The sequence below is a fragment of the Muntiacus reevesi genome, chromosome X (assembly GCF_963930625.1).
Source record: "Muntiacus reevesi chromosome X, mMunRee1.1, whole genome shotgun sequence".
Lineage (NCBI taxonomy): Eukaryota > Metazoa > Chordata > Mammalia > Artiodactyla > Cervidae > Muntiacus > Muntiacus reevesi.
In genome coordinates, this window is record NC_089271.1 from 18271450 (window position 1) to 18285843 (window position 14394).

At 35.8% G+C, this 14394-nt stretch overlaps 1 protein-coding gene across 6 annotated transcripts in view; it reads right to left on the bottom strand.

Annotated features, from left to right (window-relative positions):
* RPS6KA3 (ribosomal protein S6 kinase A3) overlaps window positions 1–14394 on the bottom strand; it is a 102498-nt gene that overhangs the window by 44952 nt on the left and 43152 nt on the right. For 5 of the 6 annotated variants that reach the window (XM_065916208.1, XM_065916210.1, XM_065916204.1 and 2 more), the window contains 2 exons: window positions 5858–5974; window positions 225–306 (listed from right to left, as the gene is read on the bottom strand). In XM_065916208.1, coding sequence (XP_065772280.1) covers window positions 225–306; window positions 5858–5974 — 199 coding nt within the window. Of the gene's footprint in view, window positions 1–224; window positions 307–5857; window positions 5975–12557; window positions 12654–14394 lie in introns of those variants that run through there. The other variant, XM_065916209.1, reaches the window with a different exon arrangement.

Here is a 14394-nt window from a genome sequence, read left to right on the forward strand (position 1 = left end):
AAATTTGTAATATTTCTTTCAAAACATGGTAACTCCCATTCTCACTAGTCATATGATTACTAGTCTTGTAGAAAAAAATCCACTAAAAGAAAGTCTAAATTTAAAGACAGTAAGAGGAACAGATTTCAGAATTTAAGTAACTGGCTAAGAAATCATATGAGATCAATTGAGATTTTTCAGTCTGTTCATGCTACACGAACACTACAAATTGCAGTAGCGCTTACCTTTCAGTGTGGCCTTCTTCAGTACTTTCATGGCGTAAAGCTGTCTAGCATCAGAGCCTGAGATTTTTTTGACTAAGAAAACCTGTATTTAAATAAGAGAAAATAAGTTTTACAAAGTATCACAAACTATGCTATTGCTAAAATAAGACTCCTATTGTAATACAGCTTATTAGAAAGATTCTGATATCTTAACTATTTTCCTTAAAATCTATCAATTATAAACACAATGAATTGTAAACAGTGGTTATAACTTTAGGTGTCAATATAAGTAAGCACATTTCTTATTGTTATTTGCCAATTCCCCGAAGATCATATAACATGTAAGACAAAGAAAAATCTTCAAAACATGTAGCAATCAAAGTCTAACATGTTTAAAGCATAACACAGGTGGTAACTACTCTGCTTTTAACAGAACAAAAATTCTGATTCCATAAAAATTGTTATACAGGAGTTCCTGTTAACCATAATTTTCTGCTGATTCAATTCTGTTGAATAGTCTTTTCTATATACAAAAATGCCACAATTTCTCATTTACTGGGCAGAACAATTTATTTTTATTTTTAAATTGAAGTATACTTGATTTACGATGTATTAGTTTCTGGTATACAGCAAAGTGATTCCATTTATATATTCATTCTTTTTCATTATGGTTTACAACAGGATATTGGATATAATTTCCTGTGCTACACAATAGGACTTTGTTGTTTATCTATTTTATATATAGTAGTTTCTGTCTGTTAATCCCAAACTCCTAATCTATCCCTTCCTTATCCTCTTTCCCCTTTGGTAACCATAACTTTGTTTTCTATGCCTGTGAGTCTATTTCTGTTTTGTAAATAAGGTCATTTGTATCATATTTTAGATTCCACATATATGTGATATCATAGCATATTTGTCTTTTTCTTTCAGACTTACTTCACTTAGTGTGATAATCTCTAAGTCCATCCATGTTGCTACCAATGGCATTCATTTTATTCTTCTGTATGGCCAAGTAATATTACATTGTATATACACACCACATCTTCTTTATCCATTCATCTACTGATGGACATTAGGTTGCTTCCATGTCTTGGCTATGTAAATAATGCTGCTATGAACATTGGGGTACATGTATCTTTTCGAATCAGTTTTCTCTGGATGTATGTCCAGGAGTGAGATTGCTGGATCATATGGCAACTCTATTTTTAGTTTTTTAGGGAACATCCATAGTGGCTATACCAATTTACATTGCCACCAACAGTGTGGGAGGGTTACCTTTTTTCCACACCCTGTCCAGCATTTACAATTTGTAGACTTTTTAATGATGGCCATTCTGACTGGTGTGAGGTGATATCTCACTGCAGTTTTGACTTGGGCAGAACAATTTAAAACACTTATAAGGAAGAAGCCTACTCATAAATATTTAATGTAAACTAAGTCAGAACCCTGCTTTCTCATCTTTTAAAAATCAAATATAACCTAAATATTAAGAATACAATTCCCAGGTATGTTACTGAGGTTCTTGATTTTCCAAATATTTCCAAAATTCAGTGTGAGATTTATGCAAAATGAATAAAGCCTGCTCTAAATAACTCATGGTCATACTATAACATGGCTAATACAAAACTATCACTATACCCCCTCTACTCATTTTGACCATGAGTTTCATGATCTTTTCCATCAAACTTTTAAACAGACTTGCTAAATGGACCTGAATTTCAACTTTTTTTCTCCTACCCATTCTTTCCTAGCAGTGCTGTTGAGCTCCCACAGATGCTAAGAAGAAACACAACTATAATCAAGGAATAATTCTTCACAAATATAATCAAGGTCAGCTCTCAATTATCTGCATCAGCACACTAGACTATTAGCACAAAATCAAAAACTGATCCATTCAACTGACTCTAGTGCAAGGCAGAGTTCCTCACTTTGAGAAATTTTTCCAAAGACAATGGGCAATGACCTCACTGAAAAGTGCCACAATGTACACAGAAATCCCGATGCAGGGTGTGCTTCTCTACCCAAATCTTTCCCCTTGTCCCCCTTCACCATGGCCCCTGGTGAAACTTTCTTTCAGCTAGCTAGAAGTGAACCAACTTAGGGAGAAAAAGTGTATTCTCAGTCAGGGTAGTTCCTAAGGAGGAATGATGTTCAAATATTAAAGACAGTCAGAGATCATGAATATTTCTGAACTGAAATAAATTTTAATTAGGTAGGGATAGTGAGGATTTATATGATATTTATTATTCATTCTTAAGGGTCCCTAATCAAATTTCTTTGGGTCACTCTACAAGAAATATTGTTTTCATGGGTTGTAAGTTTTCTTCACCCTTTTTTTCTCCTTCACCCTTCTTTGAAAGCATCCTCTTGATATCTTTCAGCACATCTTAGTTTTTGCAAAGGACTTTCACAAGGATTTGTAATGCATCATTCATGATAATTTTGGGAAGCAGGCCTATTAAGCAATGTCTATTTTATAACTGCCCAAGCTAGGACTTTGAGAGGTGAAACAGTTCACATAGAGTCACAGTGGTGACATAGGGATAAGAAATGGGCCAGTTACCCAGCTCTGTGCTTCTGCTCAGGGCCCTCTTATTCCGCTGCCTCTGGCAGGTCACCAGTCAAGCACAGCAGGAGCAGCAGCAGTCCCAGATGCCATTGGATCTTCTCCCACCAGCATTTCTGACCTTTCTAACTCCCCCAGGAAGCTATTCTAGGCTGTGACAGGTCATCCCTGTTTCCTTGGCTTAGACTGGCTTTTGAGGATGAGTAAGAAAGGAGACGCCCTATTTTTAATGTTTGCTATTTTTAGTAAGGTATTTAAGTTACTCTTAAAGAAATAAAGGGAGAAGCATGCTAACTCCTGGAAACTTCAATATTATGTTCCCTGAAAATATAATACGCTGAAATAAGTCCATCTATTTTGGTTTATCCATAATAAATTACAGGATAATACAATCTCATAGCAGATATTATGTGCTTGACCTTACATGATTTAATTCTACTACCTCATGAGGGTAGGACATTATTTACTCATTAATTCTTTCCAGAACTATATGTTAGGTACCGTGCTACAGGATCAATGCTAAGACATGGTACAAGGCGTGCATGGCCCCTGCACTCATAGAACATACAGTCTAGTGCGGGAGATAGTCAATAAATAAGTACTCAAACAAAAGACTGCAACTGTGGTGAGTGCTGTGAAGATGAGGTATGTAATGTTCTGCAAGGGTAAAAGAGACTAATATGACCTAGTCAGGACGGCTGGGAAGACTTCTTTGAGCTCATAAGCATGACGGGCGCTAACCAGAGGAGGAAGAGGTGGGGCTGGGACACAGTGTTTCAGGCAGAGGGAACAGCATATGCAAAAGGCTTTTGCTTACAGACTGAAAAAGAGGCCCAGTGGCAAGAACACAGGTAGCGAAAAGTATATAAAGTGATGTTGATGAGGTAGTTAGGGGGCAGAATCAGGGGCTCCTCTACCATCTTAAAGAATTCGTCTTTCTCCTGAAAGCAAAGGGAGGTTACCAAAGGGTTAAGGGGATGGAGTACAAGACTAGTTCCTCTTGGCTGCCCTGTAAATAATGGCTTGAGGCAAGAATAAATTTGGGAAGCCCAAGGTAGGAGCCTTCTTCAATAGGTCAGGGAGAAACGGTGGTGGCACAGACTGAAGAAGTGGCAGGGAAAAAGAGAAAACAGGCATGATTTGAGAAACCTTTACTAGGTCAACAAAACTTGTGGACAAATCATATTGGTAGAGGCGAGGGGAGAGGAAAGGGTGGGGACAAGAAGGATATGTTAAGAATGGATGCCATTCATAGTGATGGAGAAAAATGAAACAGGAGAGGTTTGGGGATTAGGGGAAAATCATGAGTTTGGTCTTATACATGTTGAGTTTTAACTGACATTAAGGCATGCAAAAAGAAAAAAAACAAGTAGCTATACACAGAGTTCAGAGCTTGGAGGCACAATCTAGACTGAAAGTGCAAGTCTCTTAGGTCAGCTGTACAAGGGTTTTATTAAGACAGTGGACATAGAGAAAGTAATTAGGAGCTGGTAGAGAGTGAGGAGAAGGGAGCCTAGAATGGAACATTGAGAACTTCAATACCTGATGACTGCCTAGAAGAGGGAAATGGTGCTCGAAGAGGTTCCGTAACTTGCTCAAGCACAAATAGCAAGTATGTAGGAAAAAAAGAAAGAATATACCTCTGGCTCACCTAGAGCGCAAACTTGCAACCATTATCTTCTTTTGTCTACTTAATCTTTAATTGGATTAAAAATATCATTTTGGGTTTGAAAGAAGTTAACAGCTGTAACCGTTTACCTATGTTAGCCAAGAATTGCTAAATAGTCCCATTAAAATACACAAGAGAGAAAAACTCGTGTTGTTTTGAAACTTGCAAAACATGTTATCTTCAAATGCTTCCTCAGCGGGGTGGCAAAGAAGCATTGCATGGTGAAAGTTGAATGAACTTTCAGAAAAGTTCCTTTGCTGAGAAATGTACTAGATAGACAGGTCAAGTAGTAGTGATTATAAAGCTGTATTTCCCAAAATGGAGTACAGGAAGTGCTCCTGAGGTATGCAACAGGGGGAAAAATGATAAAGATGTTGCAATTTCAGCCAGTGGATTTGGGAAATATTTTTAGATATTAAAACAGACACAGATATCACTGATTAGAATGCAAACTTTGCACTCACTTTAAAGACAAGCTAGAAGTCCCCTAATTTCATAACTGTGGTGCTAATCCCGCACCCTATTTCCTTGGAAGTACCAACTCACTTTCTGCTGGAATTAGGGATACTCCAGAGGAAAGACTGACATGCAGGGTTAGAATATAACGCAGGATCACCTTCCAATTCTACATGAAGCCTCAAAAAGAAACCAGTGTATCATGGGAACATTTTATGATTTTTTAATCATTTGAGAAGTGCAATTAGAGAGGTTGCTGACAAAGGTCGGTTTAGTCAAAGCTATGGTTTTTCCAGTAGTCATGGATGGATGTGAGATTTGGACTATAAAGAAAGCTGAGTGCTGAAGAATTGATGCTTTTGAACTGTGGTCTTGGAGAAGACTCTGGAGAGTCCCTTGGATTGCAAGTTCAAACCAGTCCATCCTAAAGGAAATCAGTCCTGAATATTCACTGGAATGACTGATGCTGAAGCTGAAGCTTCAATATTTTGGACACCTGATGTGAAGAACTGACTCATCTGAAAAGATCCTGATGCTGGGAAAGATTGAAGACAGAAAGAAGAGGGGATGACAGAGGATGAGATGGTTGGATGGCAACATCGACTCAATGGACATGAGTTTGAGCAAGCTCTGGGAGTTGGTAATGGACAGGGAAGCCTGGTATACTGCAGTCCATGGGGTCACAGAGTCGGAAACAACTATGTGACTGAACTGAACTGAACTGAACGCCTTGAAGATAAAATGAACTGAATACTGCCAGTTTATGAAAGTTTCCAATGTACTTTTGAATGGTTTTATTCACTTTCTCACACTTACTGACAGCGAGAATTGTAAAAACACAGAAAATATCGCTTTGTAGGGAGATCAGTAGTATTTCAATAAAATATTTCCATTCCCCATTTGTATGAAATATATATTAATTTTCAAAAACAACTTTTTAAAAAGTACATATTCATGACTTACCTTTCCAAATGATCCCTGCCCTAATACTTTTAAAAGTTCAAATTGGGAAGGATCTGCCTTTTCATGTCCTTCCTTTACATGATGTGTGATTGCAATTTCTTTGATACTGCCTTCTTCCTGTTGATGCAAATATAAGGGGATAAAACAGAGTTAGAGCTACTTCCTCTGGCTATAAATCAAGCAATATAAATTTAGTGTATCATATTAGAAATCCTCAAGTTAACATACATAAACTGCCTTTACTGACCCATCAAGTAAAAAGAGAACACACTCCAAGCAAATATACTTTAAGTTAAATATCAGAGACAGAATAATACCAGTCAACCACACAGGCCAGTTAAACCTCTACATAACATTAGCACTGAATATTTTCAAGTCTTCATGCTTCCTAGTGGAAATAATCAGAATAATTAGTTTCATTGGCTGAGGGCATAGGGTATAAAGAAGTCTGAAAACAGATCAGACTAATCTGCTATGCTCTGATATGTGGCTGTATCAGGTAGAATCAATAAAAAACCCTGATTATTGGGGAGAGGGATTGAAACATATTCCAAAGTAAATGTGGAAATTTCTACCCTCAGCAAGGCCATCTGAATTCGCATGATGAAATTTGTTGTGTTTGAAATATCTAAGTTACTTCCTGTTTCTAGGACAACCTGAGATCTGAGAGGGGAGAAGAAAGAGGTAACTCTAAAACACAACATCAAAAAAGATTCAACATTTGGATGGAGGATTAGACAGAAAAAAAAAATGTCTTTCCAGCATGATGGAACTGTAGAAGATCGCAGAGTTAAGAAACGGATACTTAAAGATGGTGGTTGTTTTATTATATTTGAGAGAAGGTGTCAGAAGAGAAAGGCTGAAAATACATATAAGTATACACATAATTTAAATTATTTATTTACCCTGAGATCAGAAGATTAAGTACACCTTATTTAATCAAGACACATAAAAATCAGCCCAAAACTACAATAAAACAAAACAAGAAACATAAGCTTGTCACAGACTATTATCATACTCTATATATTTTAGGACTTTTTTCTTGGGTTAAGTGGGATATAATTTATTAGGCTGCAACATTTTTTCATCTTATATTTCATAGCAAATACCCACTACAATTATCGGTCACAAATAAAACTGCAACACAGGCAGGGAAGGATTACTGATTATAACCATTCTGCATTTTGTCACAGGCATTCAGGATCAAGACTCATTCCACAGTGTGAGCTACAATCAGGTCACAGATCTCACAAAAAATAGCAGTTACTATTCAAGAAAGACTTCATTTTTGATGACCACCCTTCCTTTCCTTTCATTGTCAAAAAACTACTGAAAAATGAAGTCTCCTTAGATCCCTTCCTTGAATAATCGCACTAAGCACCTACTATGTATTAAGCACAGTACTGGGAATACCTTTCATTCTATTTCCAGTAACACTGTCTAGATGTAATCCTTCATTACCTTTCCTATAGGAAATTGAAACTAGCTTGGTCACTCATCATGCCCCTTTTTGCCACTGCCACTCCAATTAATCCTCCTGACAAATTCATTTTCTGAAAGTAGATGCTCCAGTTACATGACTAACTGCTCAAAAACTTCTCCAAGTTTTCCCAAATTAAATGCGCTGCTTCACCTTGGCACTGGAGGTCCTCTGCAACATGGTCTCAACTGCCTTTTCTGGCATTATTTCCCAACATTCCCTTATACAGTCTTTTGTCAAGCTGGGTTATTTCCTGTTTCCTAAATTTTTTTGTCTTTAAAATCAAAGTAATACTTACACATGGGTAACAAATCAAGTAGTGGCAGAATAGTTTAAGATGAAAAGCAAGTCTCTTCTCACTGCCATACCTAAGCTTTAAAAAATACATCTAATTCTTTCTGCACTAACTTTGACAGTTTTTTAGTTTATTAACTTTACAACAATGCCTACTGATTTAAAAATAAGATGAAGGACTTACTTATATTATGCCCCTTCCATCCATCATCTTCTTCCCTATTATCTGATAATTATCTTCACAAAACCCTCTCATTTTTTTGGTAAGTTTTAGACAGGATCCTAACTCTTCACTTTGTAAGAGGGTAATAGTGCCCATACATTCTTTTCCTCAAACTACCCCCCCCACATGCTGATAGCTTCTTTGTATTAATATTTAAGGCTGTTAATATTAAGAAAATTAACATCCTCTCCTGTAACCACTACCAAATTCTTCTTGCTTTCCCCAAAGCCTGATTCTAAAAGCTGAACGCCTATACAAGCAGCAGTATTTTCATGACAATACATTTTGTTCAAACAAGGCTAGGAGGTTTATTAAATTTCCTTTCATACAGTCCCTAACAGTGACTTCTGGGACAACCCAAGGGGATTTGAAATCTTAGCTTTTAATCATACTTTCTATTCTTCTGAGAGCCTTTCTTACCCTCCCTCAGGAAGGGTTGTTCTCTAGACCTTGCTGCATAGGTATTATCTCGGGATGTATCTTCAGTGCTTTCCTGGTTGAATTTACTATTTTCAGTTTCCCACGTTTCTCTCTTTCTTAGATCACTCCCTTCTAACTTCCTAAGAAAGGTGATGTGGAAGAAAACTTTCTGGATCTCGCACATCTGAAAATGTCTTTATTTTGTCTTCACATTTGTATAGTTTGGCTTGCTACCAAATTTTAGAATAAAAACAACCTTGCCCAAGAATGTTGGCGCCATTCGTCCACTGCCTTCTAGCAGTTAGTGCTGCTGCTGATGCTAGTCTGATACACACTTTTTAGTACGTGACCTGGTTTTTCTTTCTCGAAGTTTTAAGAATTTTCTCTGTTTTTGTATTTCTGAAATTTCACACTAAGTGAGATAAAAATGGTCTCCTATTCTTCAGAATGCTAGATGCTTGGTGAACCTTTATAATCTAAAGACTTGAATTTTTTAACTCAGGCGGAATTCTAACATTTCTTTGATAAATTCCTTCCAACTACTCTTCAGGGTTTCTCTTTTTACAACAACTCTATCAATTGGACATTGCATGTCTGGAATTTAATTCTCATCTTTTTTTCTCATCGTTTCTGTCTCTTTTCTGAGAAACGTCCTTGACTTTATTTTCCCACCTTGATACCAAAGTTTTTATTATGGTAAATCTTGTTTTAAAATAAATCTTCAAATCCTTCTTTTCTCAGCTTCTTTTTTTAAATAGCATTTTCCTCCACTCCCCTACCACATCCTCCCCAAAATGGATGCAATCATTTTGAGGATATTAGATTTTTAAAAATATTTTTCTAAATTAGGAGTGCAGAGAATATAAAAATCATCCTTGGGGGTAGAGAGAAAAGATCAATGTCTATGGCTCAAGTTCCAAAACCTTGCCACTGTTCTATTCCCAACACATTTTTCTGTTCCTTCCCAGTTGAAATTTTTACTAACCATACCAGTAAACCAATTTCTATCTACTTTTATGTATAAGTGAAGTCAAAGTAGCACAATAGGCACGATATCCTTGGTTGGTATCTTGATTCCCAAATTGTGCTTTATGTTACCAGTCTTTCCAGGTTATTGGACCATGAATATTTCAAAAATGAGCTTGAGGTTCAATAAGGACGTTATACTAATGCTTGGGCAATCTTGGATAACAAATAGGAAAGCAACAGTGTGCTCTTCCAGCTCATATTTGGAATCCAATGAGACAGATGCAGGGAAGAAAATCAATTTCTGAAGACGTTGATAACCAAAGACAGATTGACATTCACATGTGACAAACCTATCTTTATGTCACTAAATCAACTGTTATTGAAATGAATCTGTCATATGAAAACATAGAATTACAGCCTGATAGTTTGTAAAATTGTGTTTTTGCCTTTAAGTATACAGTGGCAACTATAATTTTATGGGAAAAGAATTTTGTCAATAAGGTAGAGCAGAACTATACAGTATAACCACTATAATTTTTCTGTGAGGCTCACATTTTTACATTTTCTGGCACAACTACACTTTAAGTGATATATGGATACCTCCCCATTCATTATCACAAAAATTTAGCTTGCATATTTTAAAAAGTTATAACAAATTTCATATTTTTATTTTTACAAAGTCCACATTTACTTGATAAAGGTATACTTGTAGGTAAAATTGTGAGGCTGGCAGCTGGTCTACATCACAATCCTGTATCCTTCATCTACATTCCAGCACTTTCAGATACTTGGCACTCCAGCCTAGGTGTTCATTACTCTCAACTTATGAATGAGAATTCATTCGTTCATCCATTTAAACATTTATTTATTGAACACCTAATACATGCCAGGCACTCTTCTAGTTGTCTGAGACATATGATAAATGAAACAGAACAAAACCTTTGCTGTTTTGGGAGAGACCTAATAGTAATAATAAATAGTAGTATTACTACTAGTAATCGCAGTTATAGTAAGTTCATCTTAGAACATGATACATACTGTGGAAAAAAGATATTAAGTTAGATAAGAGGGATAAGAAGTGCATGGGTGGAAAGAAGGCCTTGCAATCTGAAATAAAAACACCAGGGCAGGCTTTACTGAAAAGATGCTATTTCCTGAAGGAGTTGAGGGAGTCAACCATCTGGGGGAAGAGCATTCCAGACAAATGGACAAACCAGTGCGAAGGCCAGTGTGGCACACACAGGGAAGCTAGTGTTCAGATTAGAGAGTGAAAAGGAGAGGAAGAAAAGGGAAGGTTCAAGAGGGGACTAAAACTCAGGCAGCTCTTGTACTTTTCCTTCATGACTGCCTGGTTCTGAAAGAAGTGTTTCTGATCTATGACATATTCTCTTAGGGTCCTTCCTTTTTGTTAGAAGGCAATTCAGATTATGAGCCCTGTATGGTGCTAGGTATTTGCAATACTAAGATCCAGAAAAGTATCTGCTCTTCAGGAATTTACCCAGGGTTTCAAAGATGTACTACTGGGTAAACACTTGTTGAGATATGACCCTGATAGATAAAACAAAGGCCGTTCAGTTAAAAAAAAAATCCATAATTTTTGGAATTTGTAGAGTATCATTTTAGACATCACAGAAAAATGGCAGAAGAAAATTCATGGACAGATGGATCTTTTGGTGCTCCTCCCGTCACAGAGAAAGGTCACCTCATTTGTTTCCCAGGACCAAGAAAAGGTCCATAGGTTTTGTCTTAAGTGGTCTTTGAGGTCTTTTCCTTAATAGGGAATAATTAACTCAATGTTTCCTTTCCAAGTTGAAAGGGAAAAAATAGAATTTTGTTCTTAAAATGTTTTTTTAAAAGGATTAAAGAAAAGGAACTGAAATTGATGCTGCCTACCTGAGTTATAGAAAATCTAATGTTTTAGCATTCAAACATCAAAAAACCAAACTGGGTGACATTACTGATTTTAAAGAATGATTCAACATTTGGCATTATGCCCTGCCTTGTATACATAATTTCCTTTTTCCTCCCCTCCCTTGAGTCAGGAAGTGTGTTCTTAAGGCATTTGTATTTTTAAAATTGTTTTTAATGTCAGAAAACATTGTTGAAGCTGGAAATAAAATATTTAAGTATTCCTTAGTAAAAGCCAATAAATAAGTATTTTCTACTCATGGATATGTAATCATTTTGTGGCCTATCATAAAAAAAAACTCTAACAAATGAAATTATAAGATTATATAGACCTCTTAAATATAATACAAAATTAAACACTGCTCTCTATATAGATACTTATAGTTCCATAATACACAGCTTTTAATTTTAAAAAGATATGTTAATATTTTGGCTGTGACACATAATTAGTCTGGTTATTCAAGTTGTGGTGAGAAACTACGTTTTAATTTATTCTAGATTACAATTTGACTGAATCCAATTTACTTGATTTGCTAATGAATAATAAATATGGTCAACATTTTTCATTTAATCAAATTCTTTAAGAGAGTATTCCAACCAGTTTCTTGAATCTATGCTTGAAAAAAGAGCACTGTTAGTTTCCCAGACTAATATTCTCAATAACTGCTGCAAAGAGCACTGAGTTTTCGCCCAGTCGGGAATCCTGATCAACAAATTTAATTCTCTTTAAAGAGCAGCAGGACAGCACAATTCTCATGGGAAAATATCAAGTTGATTTTGGCATGCTTTTAGATTAAATACAATGCAAATTATCATTCACAAACATATTTTAACAAAGCTATGATTTGAAAACTGTGTCTACTCTAAAATTACCCACTTAAAATATAATTGATTAAAAACTTCAAATATTTAAAAGAACTAATTTAAACAAAACTCTGCTTTTAAGTTCTTGACTGTTTAAAATAAGACATTCTCTTACAATGCTGCATTCATTATTATTACATGGTAATCTCCTAAATATTAGTACGTTTCCAATTTTGTTCAGGCATAGTTTATTTTTTTTAATTTTTTTTTTTTGTTCAGGCCTAGTTTAATACTGAGAGTTACAGTCATCTGTTTTATAATACAAAATTATACACACTAACAAGATAAAAATTACCTTAGCACTAAAAAGCCAATGTAAAATAACTTTAGAAAATACACAGAGTTGAAATGTATAATATAAATAGCTGGTTTACTTTAAGTAAACAGAAATAGCATCCTTTAAATGTTCCTTAAGAACTGGTTTTGAATTCTGAAAAGCTACTTAAAAGAACATATAAAGTAAAATAATTATTTAATTAGTGTAATTATACTTAGCTCCAACCGAAACATTTTAGTCTTTAAAGAAGTTGAACAAAGCTTACCTGTATAGAGCGAACACGAAAAGACAGAAATTTAAACATGGCTACGAAACCATGATGGTGATAAAAGAATTTCTGACGGTAAAACTTAAGTTAGAAAGGGAAGGCCAAGCCCCTGCAAAGTTTTCCCCTACCAGCTGTTCCGGCAATTAGAAAATTTCCTGTCAGGCGGGTCCTGAAATGCTAGAGAAAGAGGCCTGACAATTTTCCTGTGGTAAAAGAAAGGAGAACCGTAATGGCGAGGGCATTAATGTAGCTGATAGGTAGGGAGGCCAGAACAGGAAACCAAAACAGATTTGCTGATAGCAAAATCCTGTTGAAATGTTCATACGCCTGGTTCCCAGAAATCCGGACGATTTTCACAACCAGTGAAATGAACGTTCTTTTATTTCAGAATCCTGAGATAGATTGGTATTTCTTAACTATATGACACTTTAAAAGCAACTGAAACTAGTCAGCAGTTAAAATAAGTCATCGATTCACATGTGAAATTTTACCCTTTGTAATGTTTATACACATACTCCAAAGGACAGTTTCAAGACTACTTTAAGGTTACATGTAGACATGTAATGGGTGTTCCCTGTCAGTAAGGAAGAGTTTCCAAACTATGGGAAGAAAATGACCACATGCTAGAAACTTTTTAATTGTGATGTAAGGACAGATTCTTCCCATCTTAAATGAAAGTAAATTATATTTAAATTAATACTGGTTTCTAAACATCAATTATCAACCAGGTTAAAGACTTCAAGGCCCACAGTTAAAACTCACATTCCTAGCTGATAAAATCTAAATTAAAAAAAAAAAAAGCCCACTCCCTGGGTTATTAGTGAGCAAAAGGAACATTTACTGAAGTAAATCTGGAAAAGAAGGAAGGGTGAAACTACCATACAATCCCTTACTCCATTTCATCCTCTAATAGCTTCCAGAAATTCTTCTAAGGTATTTTTGCTTTGAAAAATATTTTTTAAAGTATGCCAATATTCAGACATGATCACTGAGACAGTGCCATTTAAAAAAAACCAAACGATAGAAAGAAGCATCAAGATCTGTGGGAAAATACTCTATTTAACGTACACAATCTATGTGGAACCAATAAAAACCTCAAATGTTAATCTACATACCCTGTACAAATTTCATAAAAATCACTGAATTTTCAAGAACTGAAGAGCATCTAGAAATCAGCAGGTTTACTCCAAGTATGAAGGAACTACGGTGAAGGCTGGCACATATTTGATGGCAGAGCTACCTACCATGAGAGCTCAGTGCTGCTGTCCTAATTGGGCAAATATTAGAGGGCCTATTAGGTGTTACAGATACCATGTGAAAGGCCACAGCTCTTTCTGCTAGATCAAATTTTTATGGCCGTGTTCTATAAATGACCTAATACAGTTGAAGAAAAAAAAAATTACTCAATTTGAAAAATTACCCTATGTAACCAAACACATTAGAATCACCTGGGACTCAAACAAATAGCCAAGATAAAATTTTCAACTTTGCCTGGGAAACTGCATGTCTCTTGGTTAAAAATGCGTATCTTTGTTTTTCAGCAAGGAAAGCACTTAAAAAGTCTTCCATCAGAACATAAACCCTCCCATCTCCCAAAATCAATTACTTAAGGCTCCTTACAATACTGCAAAAGGGCAGCAAGGCCAGGACAGTCACCCAACACTGAACCAGTCTCTCAACATGAGGTGCTTCTTAAGACTGTCAAGAAGAGGCAAACATCACGGTTACTAGACAACCAACTGAGGTGCACAGAACAAAACAGGAGTGCTCCCCTACAGAGCAGTCACCAACTTTACTCTTGTAACATTTAAGAACAGGAGCAACCAAATAACCT